This window comes from Canis lupus, chromosome 6 (assembly GCF_003254725.2).
Source record: "Canis lupus dingo isolate Sandy chromosome 6, ASM325472v2, whole genome shotgun sequence".
In the NCBI taxonomy this organism is placed as follows: Eukaryota; Metazoa; Chordata; class Mammalia; order Carnivora; family Canidae; genus Canis; species Canis lupus.
The window spans coordinates 54,290,419-54,309,375 of record NC_064248.1 but is presented as its reverse complement, the minus strand read 5'-3'; the positions used below and the strand labels follow the sequence as shown (position 1 = coordinate 54,309,375).

The window sequence follows — 18,957 nt, the reverse complement described above, 5'->3', positions numbered from 1 at the left end:
ATGCTTCAAACACACACAAGTAGAGAAAATAATTTAATGCACCACCATGTATACTTCAGCAACTATCAGTTGATGGTCAATCTTGTTTCCCCCCACATCTCTACCCATTGCCCTTTGCCCTGGATTTTTAAATTTAAATTCAATTAATTAACATACAGTGTATTATTAGTTCCAGAGGCAGAGGTCAGTGATTCACCAGTCTTATCTAACACCCAGTGCTCATCACATCACGTGCCCTCCTCAATGCCCATCACCCAGTTACCCCATCCCCCCACCCTCTCCCCTCTGGCGACCCTCAGTTTGTTTCCTATGATTAAGAGTCTATTATGGTTTGTCTCCTCCCTGATTTTGTCTTGTTCTATTTTTTCCTCTCTTCCCCTATGATCCTCTGTTTTGTTTAAATCCCACATATGAGTGAGATCATATGACAATTGTCTTTCTGTGATTGACTTATTTCACTTAGCGTAATATCCTCTAGTTCCATCCACGTCATTGCAAATGACAAGATTCCGGGTTTCTCTGATGGCTGAGTAATATTCCATTGTATGCATATGCCACGTCTTCTTCATCCATTCATCCATCCATCAATGGACATCTGGGCTCTTTCCATAGTTTGGCTAGTGTGGACATTGGTGCTATAAACATTAGGGTGCAGGTGCCCCTTCGGATCACTACATTTCTATCTTTGGGGTAGATACCCAGTAGTGCAACTGCTGGGTCATAGGGAAGCTCTATTTTCAACTTTTTGAGGAACCTCCATACTATTTTCCAGAGTGGCTGCACCAGCTTGCATTCCCACCAACAGTGTATGAGGGTCCCATTGCTCCGCATCCTCACCAACATCTGTTTCCTGACTTGTTCATTTTAGACATTCTGACTGGTGTGAGGTGTATCCCATTGTAGTTTTGATTTGCATTTTCCTAATGCCGAGTCATGTTGAGCATTTTTTCATGTGTCTGTTGGCCATTTGTTTGTCTTCTTTAGAGAAATGTCTGTTCATTTCTTCTGCCCATTTCTTAACTGGATTATTTTTTCTTTGGGTGTTGAGTTGGTTAAGTTCTTTATAGATCTTGGATACTAGCCCTTCATCTGATAAGACATTTGCAAATATCTTCTATCATCCTGTAGGTTGTCTTTTGGTTTTGTCAACCACTTCCCTTACTGTGCAGAAGCTTTTTATCTTCATGAAATCCCAATAGTTCGTTTTTGCCTTTGTTTCCTTTGCCTTTGGAGACGTGTCTAACAAAAAGTTGCTGTATCCAAGGTCAAAGAGGTTGATGCCTATGGTCTTCTCTAGGATTCTGATGGACTCCAGTCTCACATTAGGTCTTTCATCCATTTTGAGTCTATTTTTGTGTATGGTGTAAGAAAATGATTGCCCTGGATTTTGTGAAGCAATCCCAGACAGCTGGCTATTTTGTAGAAGTTTTAGTATGCAAATCTAAATGATAATGACTCTAATTTGACACTAATGATATCAGACCCTCAAATTCCTTAATATAAACTACTTCAAATTATCAAATATCCAATCAGTCCTCTAAAAGGTCTTTCCTTTTATTTTTTCCAGTTGGTTTAATCTGGAGCTAACCAATGTCTTCTGTTATGTGTTAAAATACCTCCCAAGTGTCTTTTAATTTATAGGTTTCTCCTCTGTCTTTTTTTCCCATATAACCTTTGCTGCTGCTACTGTTGTGGATGATGTTAAAACTAGGTCATGTGTCTGGGACTCTCCCAATCTTGGTTTTGCTGACGGAATCCATGTGGTATCATTTGACTTGTTCCTCTGTTTCCTGTATTTCTTTTTTTTTTAAGATTTTATTTATTTATTCATGAGAATACACAGAGAGGAGACAGAGAGAGAGGCAGAGACGCAGGCAGAGGGAGAAGCAGGTTCCTTGAAGGGAGCCTGATGTGGGACTCGATCCTGGGTCTCCAGGATCATGCCCTGAGCTGTAGGCGGCGCTAAACTGCTGAGCCACCGGGGCTACCCTGTTTCCTCTATTTCTTATAAATTGGTAGATTCGTGCAGACTTTGCGGGTTGAGTACCTTACAAGTGGCAATGTGCACTCCACGGATGGAAGACTGATGTCTGATTGTCCCTTCGTTGTCATGTTTGGCAGACTATGATATCCTAAATTCTATAATTCCTTCTGCACTTATATAAGCCAGAATATTTCTATGAAGAGAAATGTTCTTTATTAGTTATGTGATTACCCTAAAGTATAGTTCATATAGGAGAGGCGGGATATGTGCTTCTTTTCCTTTCCTTAACCAGTTTTCAAAAATAATGAGTCTGACCCCTAGACACTTCTAAAGGCAATCAATGAGGCTTTATCATTTATTATTTATTTGTACTATCATAAATTTATTAATAGAAGCATGTTTGATGTGTTTCAAGGTGAGATATTTATAGATTTCTCAGGGTCTACCATAGACCCTGCATCCTTTAATGTAGACAGGCTAATTAGCTTGGGCAACTTGGTTATGCAATAGTTGAGGATTGCTGGACAGGCAAGGGGAGGGTTCCAAGTGAGTCTTGAAGGCCACAGTCATGTGATAAGTGAGTTGATGATTCGTGGGTCAGAGTAGGAACTGTTATCCTGATGAGAACTAGTTGGGTAGCTGGTCGGTCCATTGCTCCAATAAATGGATTTTTAGGAAATTCCTAAAACAAATGAAAAAGATATTTGGAGATATTTATTTGCCATGAGATCTGTCCAAGTAATAAAGGCTTATTTACTTCTTTCAGCCTTGAAATTTATCGCCATTAGGTCTTCAAATATTTCCCCCTCTCCATCTTTATATCACTGCTTTTCTGTCCTAGCTCTATCCTTGTTATTAATTAGGAAATTTAAAATAAGCTGCCTTATTTCCTCTTTTTTTCCAACCTTTTCCTGCTGCCTCTGGAGAGTTGCTGAAACTGCTCTTCCCATCACCAATTCCTCTTCAGCTGTACCTGTTCTACTACCTTCATCCCACGTTGTTAGTAAATAGCGCCAATGAACATTCTTTCCAATCATATCGTTCATGCTCTGATATTTCTCCTTGGTTTCATGCCATCTTTCCTGACCCATGCTGCTCCAGCCCCCCCCGCCCCCCACCGCCGCGTTGGCAAGGAACCACTTTGAAAGGGCCTGGGTTCAACTCCGAGCTCTACAGCTTACTGGCTGTGTCTCATCGGGCGTGTCCCATCACGGCTGCCCCGTGCCTCAGTTTCCCTCATGGCTGCGCGGAGAGCAATGCCTTCAGCCTTGTTGAGGCCCGGGGTCGAGCGCTACCTGCCCGCGGCTGCAGGTCAGCGGCACTGCGGGGGGGAGGGGGGGGCTGGCGGTGACCGTGCGCCGCGCGGGCCGCAGGGGGGCTGGTTCACGGGGTTGGGCTGCTCTTGGGGGGCGGGGGGGGGGGACCCGGGCCTCCCCGGCGCGGGCGGTCGGGGCCAGGGCCGCACCCGCGGGGCAGCGACGGTCGGCGGCTCCGCGAGGCGGCGCTGCGCCCCTTCCCGGCCCGGCTCCCCCCGCGGGGCCCGCGTCCGCGCCAGTCCCGGCCCGGCCCAGCGCAGGATGCAGCGCCCCGGAGCCCCGGCCCCGGTGAGCCACCGCCGGGGATGGGGGGGACCCGGGGGCCCGGGGGGACGCTTCGGGCGACCTCCTGGCACGCCGCCGCCTTCCCCCGCCCGCGGCTAAAGCCCCCGCCCCGGCGCCCCCGAGTCCCGGGGCGCACCTGGAGGGGGGGAGGGGAGCGGGGACCCCACCTGGTGCCGGGGCGGAGGCTGGCTGCGCGGCGCAGGTGCACCTCCAGGTGAGGACTGCGCGCGGGGACCACCCCCCCCCCCGGGCCGCTGCGCACGGAGCAGGGGCTTCAGAGGCTCCGTGGAAAGCTTCGGGGAGCCACGCTCAAAAAAACAATTAATAAATACATAAATAAATGGAAAAAGAAAAGGTACTTTGAGCAGCATTCAGTATGTTTGGATTCGGGTTGGGACCCATATGATTATTTATCCTCTTTCCTCAACTCCCCACGTCCCCCACCTCACCCCACTCCCCCCCCCCCTTTTTTTTTTTTTTTTTGGTCTGGAAGGCTTCTGCAGAGAGAACCCCCCGGCCAAGGGAGTGGAGACCTCAGCTCTATAGGAAGTGCACGGATACGACCTGGCTGTTCCTGTTCTTCCTCTTCTGGACTGGTCTGGTGAGTGTGGGTGCCTAGGAGGAAGAGAGCCTGCGTGGGTCCCGAAGTGACTGTGCCCAGGTGGGACTCGCGATCGTGGGGAGGCCCGGGCTGCAGGTGGTGCAGGGGCCCCGGGCTGTGCTACCGCGAGACGCGCCAGCCGATCCTCCGGAGCAAACCTCGGTCCTGGGTTGTGCCTCCCAGGGGACGTGGCTAAACTGGAGGGGCTGCCCATTGCTGCAGGCCCCGTTCTAGGGCGGCCTCCAGGAGGAAGTGGGAACCCCGTGGCAGGATTGTGTGGTCATCTGGGCTCACTGCCTGCAAGTTCGCTGGCCATCTCAGCCCCCAAACAAAATATTTGTCAACTGTTTGCTGTTCTTCTAATACAGGAAAATCTAGAGTGAGCCTAGAAATAAACTGCTCTCCCTTTAGCTGAACACATAACATACACACTGTCGGCGGCTGTATGTAGCAGCTGACAAGGAAACCAGCCTTGGGTGTAAACTCTCGAGTTAGGTAATGATTTTTTCCCCATTCTAGTTTCCAGCTGTGCGGGATTGCTGGTAGACCTCATCAGGCCGTGTCATTTTAGTCCCGTCCCTTTAGTCTCTTGGCAGCTAAATCTTGACACTTTGATACTTATTTTAGAGCTGTAGGTAACAGCAAAAGGAGCCCCACTCAGCTTCTTTAAAGATCAGATTCCTGCAGTCATCCGGTCTAGATTGAGGCATGCTATTTGCTGCAAGGTTAATGATTAATTTATAAAGCAGCATAAGAGCTGCCTCATAGTAATTAGCTTTGTTGCAAAGATTTCAATTTAAATAGACTCTAAAACACCATGTTTGTTCCTCTTTCCAAGTCCCTCTTTCTTTCGAAAGGCCTGAATTCACTTGTTCACTTTACCTACTGGTTTCTCATGACAGACATGGTTACAGGTACGGGGGAAGGTTGGGTCTTAAAGGTGAACTGAATGTTGTGCATTGTCATTCCCTGGTCCTCTGAGAGAGAGAGTGTGTACCTTCACCACCTCCTCCCTAACTGCCCACAGGTGGCTGCTGTTGCTCTCCCGGCCTCCTGTTGTGCAAATGCAGGGAGCAGCGGGCCTGCAGGCACCGGGCAGCGTGGACCTAAGGCTGTTCATGTTCTTCAGGGATCTCCCCTGGCCCTTCCAGGCTTCAGACCTAGTACATCCACGACCAAACCCTCAGCCCGACAGCCACGGGGGTGGGGAGATTTGTTGATGGCCCATCACAGTCTGAAGAATTATGAACCATCTGAGAGATGGCACACAGCTGGAAGCTGCTTTCTTTCTTTTTTATAAATTTATTTTTTATTGGTGTTCAATTTGCCAACATACAGAATAACACCCAGTGCTCAGCCCGTCAAGTGCCCACCTCAGTGCCCGTCACCCAGTCACCCCCACCCCCGACCCAGCTCCCCTTCCACCACCCCTAGTTCGTTTCTCAGAGTAGGAATCTTTCATGTTCTGTCTCCCTTTCTGATATTTCCCACTCATTTTCCTCCTTCTCCCTTTATTCCCTTTCACTATTTTTTATATTCCCCAAATAAATGAGACCATATAATGTTTGTCCTTCTCTGATTGTCTTATTTCACTCGGCATAATACCCTCCAGTTCCATCCACGTCGAAGCAATGGTGGGTATTTGTCGTTTCTAATGGCTGAGGAATATTCCATTGTATACATAGACCACATCTTCTTTATCCATTCATCTTTCGATGGACACCAAAGGCTCCTTCCACAGTTTGGCTATTGTGGACATTGGAAGCTGCTTTCAAATTACATGTCATTGCAGAATAATTTTGAAGGCTTCAGTGCCCGCCTTCTCTTTACTGTATTGCATTTGAGTAGCGAGAGTCCTTCAAGCTGACTGGCTTTTCCTATCTTCTGCAACATTTTTTAACCACAGATACTTCAGGGAGTATTTTCTGCCTCTGCTGCTCAGCTTCCTGGTCTTCTGACATCCTGACCTGTAACCAGGCATATGCTAGATGCGGTTATTGATGGTGCTGCCCTGACTTAGTGTTGGACAAAGGAGGTTTAGGGTTTAGGGTGAGGGGCCAGAATTATGGGCAAGTGCAGGCTACTGCAAAGACAAAGGGTGCTAGCCTTTGTTTATATCTGCCTAAGATACGCAGAACAGAATCTCTCAACTTCTGGACCATGTCTGGCTCTACTTACCTCTGCAGTATCCTTCCCTACCTGCCATCTCTTGTTCCTTTGTAAGACTTTTCTGGATCTTCCCTGGCACAGTTGATAGTGACCTCCTTGGTAGCCTCACCATACCTGGTATCCACTCATGTGTCACCCATCATATGGAATTCTAATTGTGTGTATGAAATCAGAACAGAGTTTGATAGTTTCAGGTAGTAGTAGTACGGCAGGGACTCAGTGTGAACGAAACCGCTCCTGCCCTAAAACTTCCACTCCTCCCACAAGCTTCCCAAAGGAGATAGTAACATAAAGAATGCTGATAAACAGAAAATGCCCCTTCATTATTAGCTCTCTGGTGAGCGGGGCGGCAGCACAGGATCCCTTCCCTCCAAGTCCAGACTCAGGCAGGATCTTCCCACATGACAAGCTGAGAGGGCAGGTCAGCGGCCTGCCAGCCATGTGGGTGCGCAGCCACCCACCCCGCAGTACAGGGTGAGTGAACTGCCCACCAGCAAAGGTGACACTCTCATCCTAAAATCTGACCATAAGCCTGAGGAGGTGCTGGGGAGGGACAGGGATAGAGAGCCTGCCCATCTTCTGGGCTGAGTTCCTTGAAGGCAAGCCCTGGGTCTAGTTCATTTTTACCCATAGTAACAGTCTCTGGTACACACCGGGCATTTCAAGACTGTTATTTTGATTCCTAAATTAGTAGTGAATGAGGAATATCTGCAACATATTGACTTTGGGACAACGTGCCTTTGGAACATGGGGTGTCATTACTATATTTTACTGAGTGGTGTTCCCTATCCTCACTCCTGGAATGATCCTGTCGGTACTAATCATTAAATGCTATGTGTTGTAAGCTGGGAAACTTGCGTTGCAGGAAGGTGCAGTCCCAGGGGATGGCCCATTAGCACATATAGTGCAACGGTCATCTGAGCTGAAATTTCAACAATTCCATATTCATGATGAAATTGGATAAAGGTGACTACAAGTGGCAAGGTATTATTGTCCAGAATTCCAGTTTCTTTATTTGTGCATCTGAAGCCCTTACCCCCAAATACTGTTTTCTCACTTGTTACGAGCAGTATTTCGGTTCACATCGACTGTGTTACCTCTGCCTCTGAGGGTCCAAGTCCCCTAAATATAAGACAAAAAGGAAAGAGGAAGAAGGGGAGGGGGAGGAGGAGAAAGGGACAGAGGGAGGGAGGGAAGGAGGGAAGGAAGGAAACTCAGGGAAAGAAGTAGCATAACCCTGGTGCCCTTAGATAAAGCAAGACCTTAGGGGGTGGGTGGGAGTGGGGTGAGGGGGAGTGGGGGCGTGGGGTGGAGGTTGGGGTGGGGGTATTTGAGTTGCCCTGGTGAAGTTAGGCCCAGAAGAAAAAAATGGCACTCTTGAGAAAGAGGGTAAGAAGTACGTGGAGGTAAGAACATGGCCAGAAATCTGGTCAACCCGTTAGAATGATGCTGCTACCTAACCCATTAAAACAAGTACGAAGGTAACAGCATCCTGCCTGATGGGACTTACTGGCATTGTCGCCGAAGGAGAGCAATACCATGATGCTGGGGAGATTTGCTTTCTACCTGGCTCGGCTTTACATCAACCTCTCCAGGGATGCGGGGCCCATGTCTTCAGCCCGCTGGCCAGGCCCTCATGTGCCACTTGGGTTTTGCCAGATGTTCATCACCGGCTACTCGGTGGCAGCGGGAGCCACGGCAAGACTTCTCTTTGGCTACGACAGCTTTGGGAACGTGTGTGGCAAGAAGAACTCCCCAGTAGAAGGGGCCCCTCTTTCGGGGCAGGACATGACCCTCAAAAAGTAAGTGTTCAAGTAAGTCCCCAATCTAGGGGGGCTATGCTGTATTTCAGAACTGTATAAATTAGCCATTTTGAGCCTAGGAACTGTTTTTCCGTTTAAAACTATCAGCCCATTTCATAAAGAGGGAGGCACGTGTGGGGTGGCCTGTGCTACTTTTCAGCTGTATGAGGATGGGCAGCATATTAACCTCTCTAAGTCAAGTTTTCATCTTTTCAACTGGTTATGATACCCACCTCACAAGGTTGGTTTAAGGATCCACTGAGAGGCTACATGAACTAAGGCTTAATATATGTTAGTCGCTACTATCGTTCTCTATACTGTATCCGGATCATGTTGTCAATTGTATGTTACCGATTGCACACCCACCCACAGTACTTTATCTATGTGGAAATGCCTGAATCCCAACTGGGATTTCTGGGGACCTGTGTCCCACTCCATCCCCAGTCTACACTCTCAACTATATGGCCCTGTGGTGTCACCACCCCCTACAACTCCAACATGGAAACAGAAAGGGGAAAGAAGAGATGGAAATCTCCTGAGGGGTGAGAGATCCTTGGCCATGATTTATCTAAGGTGGTGACTGCCTTTTAATAATTTTTGAGACTTGATGATTACAAACACACCCTAGGAGAGAAAACATGTGGATCTAAACAGGTCCTGAATATGAATTTGAAGTCACCAAATACAAATCTCAGACCAGGCCTTTTCTACCCCTGAATGTCATTCCTGAGGAGAAGGGCTTTGCCTTGCTGGACATGGACAGCCTGGAGGCATTTCCTCCTGCACTTGGGGGTCACATATAAAGAAGACAGAAGGAAGAAGAGAGGCTGCCCAAATGTAGCCATGCATGCGAAGAAATGGTTGTTCTTTTGGGATTGTAAAGTATATATTTTATTCTCAGTAACCAACAGGTAGAAGCAACCAGGTGTCCCATCAGCAGATGGATGGGTAGACATGATGTTGTATATATAAATAGCGGGAACTTATTCAGCCTTAAAAAGGAAGGACATTCTGACACAGGCTCCAGCATGAGTCAATCTTAAGGATATTATACTAAGTGATATAAGCCAGTCTCAAGGAAGAAAAATATTTTATGATTTCACTCTCTATACCTAGAGTAGTCATATTCACAAAGACAGCGGAATGGTGGTAGCCAGGGGCAGGGCAGTTGTTGCTTATAGGTATAGAGTTTGGGTTTTGCAAGGTGAAAAGAGCTCTGTGGGTGGGTGGTAGTGATGGTCCCACAGCAGTGGGAATATACTTAATGCCACTGCACTCTACACCTAAAATGGTTAAGGTGGTAAGAATGTTATAAATATTTTACCATAATTTTAAGAAATTAAATAGTGTGAATTTATCATATGTTGAAGAGAGCTGTCGTCCCATCTCCTATTACACCACCTCCATCTCTCCCAGCCTCCTCCTAGCACCCCCTCTCCAGGTCCCTCCCCTAGAGGACTGCCTACCTGGCAGCCTCCAGGGCTCTTCTGGGTTCCCCTAATCTTAGAAGCCTGGAGAGGTGTTGGGCATGGTCTGGGAGCCCCCACTGCTAGCCTGGCTCATGACCCCATTAATGGCAACAACCAGCTTTGTTCTCCCGCCCATCTAGCCAATGGCAGAACAGCTAGAGTGAGAAAGTCTCCTGAGTTTCCTGGCTCTCAACCTGAGAAGCAGGGGGAGGGGCAGGCTATTAATTCCCTGCCTCAGCTCCCCAGCTTTCCACTTCTCACTTCCCTGAGTTCAACTCTTGTCTGAAGTAGAGCTGAACACTTAGGTGCAGAGATGTCTTCCATGGACTTCATTGAGTAGTTTATGCACTGGCCTGCGCTAGCATTCCCTGGAGGTTGAATCAATCCCTTCTCTTCCTCAGTGATTTCCTCAGATCACTGCTTAGTGTTCTCTCCTAGGAAGTGCCGAATCTGGAAAAAGAGACATTTTATGAGATCTGAGCAAGGTTCCTACACTGCACCATCTCCATAGATAACCCCCAGTAGGCATAATACATGGTAAATTATGCTGAGGCATTTGGTTATAAGAGTTTGCCTTAATTATTCCCACATTCGATAACGTGGATTTTTTTAAGGCCCATAATTAAACCTAATGAGAGGAAATGCTCTAAGATACTCTTGTGTTTCATTGGTTTCCTAGACACGTGTTCTTTATGAATGCCTGCAACCTGGAAGTCAAGGATGTGAGGCTCAGTTCCACCATCCTCTGTGTGTCCAGCTGTCCTGAAGAGCAGCTTGATACCCTGGAAGAGGTCCAGCTCTTTGCAGACAACAATGGTAGGCACCGAGGGACGGGGCCTCGCTCTTCCCCCTCAGGCTGGGAACCACAGTGGGGTAACTGGTGCAGACCTAGATGAGACAACTTACCCAGGCACTGATTTCTCTGCAAAGCTGGAAATTGTCCTTCCTTGTGGATACCTCTTCTTGCATGGAAAAGGCCATAAATGTTTTCTCCTGGGCTTGGGCGCTTTCATTCAGACTTATCTGGAGTTTATCTGAAACCCTAGCTGTTCTCTGCTCACTGCCAGGGAATGGTCTTCCATACAGAGCCTAGTGCAGACTGACATCTAGGGCCCAAAGGCAGGGTCACACAGAGGTCAGAGAGCTCTGCGCACACAGGCACATCCAGTCCTAGAGAAGGGCTGCCGGCTGTGGGCTGAAGTGCCAACAAGTATGTTCTTTCATGAAAATGTTGGGGCCCATGGATAATTGCAGTAATCATTAGTGTAACTGAAGTACCTTGCTCTGAGCCCCCTGTTGAAATTTACCTTATAAGGAGTAAACTAGCAGAGCAAAGTAAAAGAAATTCGAGGCAACCCACTGCAAATTTTATCTGCCTATGAAATGGTGTGCCAGATTTTGAAAAAATTATTGGCAAGGCTGTGTTAAAAATATCAAGCCTATGCAAAAAATCATCTTCAAAGACCTTCGAATGATTTTTTTGTGCCAATCACATGACTTTTAGTTTTGAATTGAGATTTAGGGGACAGAGAGAGAAAAAAAGGGACCTAATTTGACCTCAAATTGTATGCTTATGCTTTTTGACTTTAGGTCACCGATAGACCTATTTTCTAAATCTGAGTGATTTATTCCTTTTACTTCCCGGTTTGGGAAAAGAACTATGGTTTTCTTACTGGATCCCTACAAAAATGAGCACAATGTAGGAAGATGGTACAGTTTGTGTGTCGTCTTCTTCCAGGGTCCTTCCTGTGTGTTTATAGTTTGGATTCCATCAACTACACCCAGAACCCAAATGCAGACTCATTGTGCCCCAGCCTACCAGTTCCTCCAAGGTAAAAAGCTTTCATGTTTTTTTCTTGTCCATCAACAAAATTCATGGGGTATTTGACGTGCATCTGTTGCTCCTGCAGGTATGGTTGGAAGCACAAAGGAGGTATCTGGTAGAGCCCACAGTCTAGAAAAGGCCAGGAATAAACAAGGAGGGACTCTCTGCAACATATATAATGGACAATGGATTAGGAATCAGGCTACAGAGGGAGAAAAGTCAACAATGAAGATACATATAGTCATAAAAGGATGACACTTGAGCTAGCAGAATTAACATGTGAATTATTACCAATTGAGTGGTTTTATAAAGTAGTTGGTATGTATTTTTTTCTATTCCAACTATTTATTACAAAGGAGAAATTGTTTACTTTTGTTCTTTTATTACAACCAGACATTGTTAGTCTTTATAACTCTAGATATCTCCATAAGAAACAGACTCAAAACCAAGTGGCCACCACACACATCTTCCCAATGAGGACCGAAAACATGTCCTTCTCAAGGATTCTACTTGTGAACTCCTTCTAGCGTCCATCGTTCCTATCAACTAGTGTAGTACCTGGCACATAGGAGGCACCTCACAAATATCTGTAGAATAAAGCTATAGTGATGAAGCAGGAATTGTATGGCCATAGGAAGTGGCTCACATTTGAGCCATTGAGAATGTAACCAGGAAAATACAACTGCTAATCATTGCCACTGTCAGGATGCTGAGATGTTCTGCAGGAGGACTTGGATTTATTTTGTATTACCATTCTTTAAAGTTTGTAAATATGTTTACAATGAATGAGACTTTTGCAAAATCCCTGAGAAGTAATGATAATTCAAGTAGAATAAGGTATTATGTCAGCTGTCTCATATAGTGTTTATCAAACTCTTCTTGGTTGGACCCACAGTAAGAACTGTATTGCATCACCACCCAGTGCTGTGTACGTATACCTTCATACCTACTTAGGAGTATAAAACAGAAATAGAAATGTCACACAACAAGATTTCTCCTTACTGCATCTGATTTGTACTAATAGTTCCAACTCTATTTCACTTTTTTTTAAAACAGTAATTTATTTCATAAGCTAATGCATTTGTAAGTATAGCTTGAAAAATGCTGATCTAGCAGGTGCTTAAAACAAAACACTCGGGTAGATTGTAGTTACACAGGAGGGAGGAAAAATAGAGTTAACCATTCTCCTGGCATTCTTTTCTAAAATAAATACTTTGTGTGACAAGTAACTGAAAGAGGAGAGAAGTCATTTGCATAGGAGAGTACCCATTGTATATTTACCCATTGTATCTTATTTTTTAAATTCTGAGTTTTGTCAGATATCCTAAACATAGTTCAATGAAACATAACTAAATCCAAAATAAATAAACTATAGTGTTGTAGTAAGTTAAAGGAAAATTATTTAACAGTTTGAAGAGAAGGGTTTTTTTTAAACCTTCTACCATTTGACCATCTTCCTATTCCCCCTCCCCCAGACCCTGGCCACCACCATTCTCTCTGCATCTGTGAAATTGACTCTTTTAGATTCCACATATAAGTGGGGTCATACAGTATTTGTCTTTTGAGAAGGATTTTTTTAAGGAACACAATTCATAACTGTGCCTGCAGAGGGAATTGAAAGAGAATGGATTTTTTTCAGGTTGTAACTTAACCAGAGGTAGATAAATTCTTCCTACTATAAGTGGATTGGCCACTGTAATTCCCTGGAAAGCTTATATCTTGATGTTGCTGATGATAATGGTGAACATTTATTGAGCCTTTTGGTACTTGCAGGTACTTTTTGAAGCTCTTGACATATATTCATTTGTCTGTACATCACAAATCCACTGTGCTCTAGGCATTGTTTTCATCCCAATTTTGCAGTAGAAAGAACTGATGCAGGGACAGGTTAAGATGACACAAGCAGCCTGTGGAAGAATTGGCATGCAAACCTGAACAGTATCCATGTTAGTTTCTGTAATCCAAAATCAACAGTCAAGGCTTCGTTGGTTTTATTTTGCCTGGCAAATGGCCTCCTTGGGCTCACACCAAGATGGGGGTGCAGGGAGCCCTGTAGCATGTGTCCTAGGGTCCCCATCTTTCTACCTGTCACGCCTGTCCTAGGTCTTTCACCCCCAAAATGCAGACTTTTTTCACGGAAAGTCAAACCTGTTGACTGGCCTTTCTTGGACAGAGTGAGGGAGAAAGAAATAGCCTTGAGGGCTCCATTTCCCTTCCCTACACAAGCAAGAGTTTGTTTTAAGGTGGAAATTATCATATTTATCATGGAAGAGCAGTGCCAAGAGTAAAAGCTTGAAATCATGAGAAGTGTGGCCATAGGGCCAAAGAACATTTTCTAAATACCCCTATTGACTAAACCAATTGTTTGTTCTCCCTCTGTCGATCACGTGAGGTGTAACGTACCCTTTTAGAGCAGTGGTTGGATATCAAGAAAGTTTGTGTCCCAAGGTATGAGCTTTTAACAGTAGTGAAAAAATACTGCAGAAGATAACAAGCAAGCATATCTTTTTCCCTTTGGGGTTCAACATAATATTGTATTTTGAGTTCCCGATGTATTTAAAATCTAAAAGGCTTAGTTTTTTCCATCCAGTAAGTTTTAGTCCTAGCCTCCCTAACGGGTGCCCATGCATGTCACTGCATTGTTTGCTCAAATGAATTCCAACAGCGCCATCTAAATATACAGTCAGCTCTTCGAATTACTTCCTGCTTCACTGGTGGGGAGAGAAAAAGCAGAAGTGGGGAGGAAACCACAATCTGTGGCCCAAAGTCCTATCTCCTGCCCCAACTAATGAAGTGCTCAATGGGCAACTAGTCAACCACACACCAGGGATGACCCACATTTGACATGCTTCTTTGTGTCACCCTCAGGGCTGAGATGGACCATACTTTACCAACAGAGGGTTGTAAAATGCCTGAAAAGCATCATCTTAACAATGTTGACAAAATTAAGGTCTTATGGCGAATTGTGTTTGGGGAAAAACAAAATGATGTTAAGTTTATATCTGACCACTATTTTTCAGAAATACTAATTGAAAGCTCAAAAAACATTTGCTGTAGCGACAATTCAGATTCACTGATGTGAAGACTATTTTGTAATAGAAGAGAAAAAGAAACTAGAGGTTTAAAACTTGCAGAGAAGGAGGTAAAAATTACCACTCTACAGGTGGTAAGAAAATTAACTGAAAAACTATAAATGACAAGAGAACTCACTTATGTGGCAGGAAACACAATTAATATACTGAAATCTGCAGCATTAATACATTTTTAAAGACAGCTTTTACCACAGTGAGAAAAAATACAGACAAAAACGAAGTGGGTACTTGAGTGCCTAGAGACAAATTTAATAAGAAATGTACAAGAACCATAAAAAGAACACTTTAATATGTTCCTGAGCTACAAGGAAAACTTAAAAGAGAAAGACAGTGTTGTTGACAGTATGACTCAACATTATAAAGATGTCATTTCTCCCTAAATTGAGCTATAAATTTATCAAGATTACAAACAAAACAGAATTTTTTTTTCAGTAACTAGATTAGCTGATTTTAAAATTTGTAAAGAATTTTTTTAAAAAACCAAAAAAATCAAAATGAGAAAAACAACATAGATTGGCTTTCAATTTTTAAAACATATTATATTATAAAGTTTAATAATTAAAATACTGAATAATTAAAATAACAACTAATGTGAGCTCACTCCTTGGTGAGTCACATATAGAAACTACACCAGGTGAGTTGTTGCACAAAGGAAATGTTATTTGCCACAAATAAGGAGATCACGGAGAATAGATTCCAAAGCCCTGACTCCCGGAACAAGGGTGAATGGGTTCCTTTTACTCACAGTTAGGATCAATATTTAGAAAGGTTAGCCTCGTCCCCATATGTAGAGGCAGGCATGAGGTGGCACATGTGTCTTGAGGAAATGTGCCTGTACACACATTGTATATTATGTAAATGAGGCTTATGCTTCTCTTTGAGTGGAGATTTTAGTATTACAATTAGGTAGAGGTAACAGTCACTCCATGGTTCACTCTGTGGTTCATCTGCACAGGTATGAGTTGGGGTTAAGCTCAAACAGGTCTGAGTGGCCTGGGTCAGGGCAGTATTATTGCTTGAGGGGCACTTTTGGTTTCCATCAGAAGATGCTGATGCCCCTCAGGTCTTTTGCCTGAGTTAAGAGATAGGCTGGAAAGAGTTTAAGGGAAAATGTGGTACAAAACTCATTGGGTGCAAGCAGGCTGGCACTATAGGTCACATCTTGGGGTCTAGCTGGTGATAGCACTAGTTCATGCATAGAAAGATCAATGGAAGATACTAGATAATCCAGGAATAGACCCAGATGCTTTCAGAAATTTAGCACATGATAAAAGTGGCATTTCAAATCAGTGACAAAATGATAGGCTATTGAACAAGTAGTGTTGGGACAACTGGACAGACATCCAAGGGAACAGCTGGATCTATGCCTCATGCTTTAAATTAATAAATTCCAAATGGATGAAAGATTTTATTTTTTAAATTAATTTATTTTTTTAGAGGAGTAGGGCAGGGAGAGGGAGAGAGATTCTCAAACAAGCCATACCCAGTAAAGCTCGACACAGGGTTCGATCCCACAACCCTGAGATCATGACCTGAGCTGAAATCAAGAGTTGGATGCTTAACCGACTAAGCCACCCAGGAACCCCAAATGGATTAAAGATTTTAATGTATAAAGTGAAACTAGAAAGTATTAGAAGCCATGGGAAAATTTTTTCCATAACCTGAAAGTAAGGAAAACTTCTATGACTTAAAACTCAGAAGACATAATATAAAAAATTGATAAATTTGGCCACATTAGAAATAAACATTTCTGCCTGACAAAACACTAGAAGCAAAATTAACAGGCAAATAAATTGCAATTCATAAAAAAGGATTAGTTTCTCTAATTTATAAAATATCTTGCTAATCCACCTTTTAAAAGACCAGTAATATCTCAGTTTAAAAATGAGATTAAAAATATAAATAGATGCTTTAAAGAAAAAGCACAGTGTTGTTTAAACATATTAAAAGAGGCCAGACTTCCCTTATGATAGGGGAAATTCTTTTTTTTTTTTTTAAGATTTTATTTATTCATGAGAGACACAGGCAGAGACAGGCAGAGGGAGAAGCAGGCTCCCTTCAGGGAGCCCGATTCAGGACTCAATCCCAGGACCCCGGATCACAACCTGAGCCAAAGGTAGATGCTCAACCACTGAGCCACTTGGGCATCCCAATAGGGGAAATTCTGTATAAGAATTTGTTTTCACACTTTCAATGCTTAGATGACAGCATCTAAAGTTGGATAATGTTTTGTACTGGCAAAGGTGTAGGGAAGTAGACACTTTCATACATTTCTGAGGCTGGGATCTAAGGAGGGCAATGCATCAGTATTCATCAGTGATCAATGTATATACCTTTAAATCAAGCATCTCTACTTCTAAACAAAATTTTTTTAAGTTTATTTATTTAACTAATCTCAACACTCAATGTAGGGCTCAAACTCGACTCAGATCTGGAGTTGTGTGCCTTTCCAACTGAGTCAGACAGGCACCTCTAATATACAGGTACACTTAAACTGCTATGAAGTGACATTTGTGCAGAATTTTTCACTGCAATGTTTGTAATAGCAGAAGAGTGAAAACCATCTATATGGCTTGTCTGTAGCAGGCTGTTTACATAAAGTAACACTTTTTAGCTATCCACTTAATAAGAGACAATTAAGCTAGAAATTGCAGAGAATGTTCTCAGTCTGAGAAAGAGCATCTCTAATAAATCTATAATTAATGTTATACTTAATGGTGAACTACTGAATGCTTTCCCATCTAAGATTAGAACAAAGCAGGGGAATCTGCTCTGAGCACTTCCATTCAGCATTGTAAAGGAGGTCCTAGGAATTGCAAAAGAAAGGAAGGAAAAGAAATGAAAAGAAGTGAAGTCATCTGCATTTACAGATGACCTAATTGCTTATATAGAAAATCCAAAGGAATCTACAAAGTAACTACTAAGTGAATTTAGCAAAATGGGGAGATACATGGTCAAATTGCATTTCTATACATTTGCAACAATTAGGAAATAACTGTTAAAGTCCATCTTTAACAACATCAAAAAGTATAGAATAACTAGGAATAAATTTAATGGAAGATTTCAACTGAAAACTTTAAGACCTTTCTGAAATTAAAGAACTCCAAAATAAGTGGAGAGATAACCTTATTCATAAATTGGAAGTTTTAATATTGTTAGGATGTCATTTCTCCCCAAATTGTCTTACAGATTCAGTGTAGTGCCAACAATTTTTTAAGAAATTGACAAGTTCATTCTAAAAACAAACAAACAAACAAAAAACACAGAAAAGCAAAATCTGGAGTCACATACATACAAACTTCTTGAAGAACAAAGTCGGAGGGCTCATACCACCTGGTTTTAATAGTTACTAAGAAAGAGTGGTTAAGACAATGTGGTATTAAAAAACAAAGTTCAACGGAATACATTTGAAGATCTAGATGACCTTATTGAAAGACTCCCGGATCAGACAGCATTAGCCCCGCAGGTAAGGGAGAGCTCTGGGACCGTGTATAAAGTGGGAGGTTTTTATAGGAAGGAAGAAGGGATAAGAAAGTAATTAGAAGAAGGAAAGACTTGTTCTAGGCAAGATGGCTTTCCCTTAGGGGAAAAGCGAGGGGTCTTATCATGCAGATGACCTCATCCACGTGGTGCTAATTGAAAAATTCCTAGCTGACTGCTTAAGACTACATTTCTGGGAGAGGTTGAAAGAGCAATTAGATTAGGTATTAAGCTCTGGTTTGGGAACTTGGTCGAAGTGACACCAATTGGGGCCTCTGGTACAATTACCCCATTTTGATCAGACTTTCCAAGTAACTGAGAGACGTGATCAGATTTTAAGGCATTAGTGCCATTCTCAGCTACCGCTCTGAAGTTCGTGTGGTTTTTGTTTTTCCCTTTGTGTTGTATCCATAGGTCATGACATTTTTGCCTGACCTCTGTGATATTCACTGGTCATGGTTTCAGATGTACATTCTTTAATTGGGTCATTTTCTTTGTTCCTTAAACATTCCAGTTTTAGGGAGATCATTGGCTTGGTGTTTAGTGGCTGAGATCATGGATGTAAAGCTTTTGAGAGAATACAACACCCCAGAGACATTGTTATGATGACTATAAACAGAATCATTCCCAGAGTTTGGAGTGCACTTTAGAGCCATGGCCCCAAGACCCTATGGAAAGTACCTTTTTTAAGCCAACTGATTTGTTCTGGGATTTTATGTAATTGAGTTTCAATTTCGCCATAAGTGTTAATCCAGGCACAGCAGAGACATCTCCTTGCTCAGCTAAAAGAGAATCAAGAGCTGTTCTAATATCGAGGACAACTTTGGCTAGAGAGTGTAAGGCTATTTGTTGGTCTGCTGTTGTTTTAATAGCAGATTTTGCAATAATTTTAAGAATTAAGGGAAACTTTTCAATCATAGCCTCAGGCACATGT

General features: G+C 43.4%; 1 protein-coding gene and 1 long non-coding RNA gene across 9 annotated transcripts in view; one reads left to right on the top strand and one right to left on the bottom strand.

Annotated features, from left to right (window-relative positions):
* Window positions 1-289: 289 nt before the first annotated feature.
* On the bottom strand, window positions 290-3,888 carry LOC118355052 (uncharacterized). The gene is made up of 3 exons (XR_007411471.1): window positions 3,753-3,888; window positions 3,166-3,305; window positions 290-2,666 (listed from the first exon to the last, which is right to left on the bottom strand). It is a non-coding gene; the product is annotated as an uncharacterized LOC118355052 (long non-coding RNA).
* SLC44A3 (solute carrier family 44 member 3) overlaps window positions 3,485-18,957 on the top strand; it is a 111,901-nt gene continuing 96,428 nt past the window's right edge. For 3 of the 8 annotated variants that reach the window (XM_049111652.1, XM_025417567.3, XM_049111648.1), the window contains exons 1-5: window positions 3,486-3,588; window positions 4,079-4,186; window positions 8,015-8,157; window positions 10,306-10,442; window positions 11,365-11,458. In XM_049111652.1, coding sequence (XP_048967609.1) covers window positions 3,562-3,588; window positions 4,079-4,186; window positions 8,015-8,157; window positions 10,306-10,442; window positions 11,365-11,458 — 509 coding nt within the window. In that variant the 5' untranslated portion in view covers window positions 3,486-3,561. Of the gene's footprint in view, window positions 3,589-3,801; window positions 3,941-4,078; window positions 4,247-7,220; window positions 7,340-8,014; window positions 8,158-10,305; window positions 10,443-11,364; window positions 11,459-18,957 lie in introns of those variants that run through there. The other 5 variants (XM_025417573.3, XM_025417572.3, XM_049111649.1 and 2 more) reach the window with 4 other exon arrangements.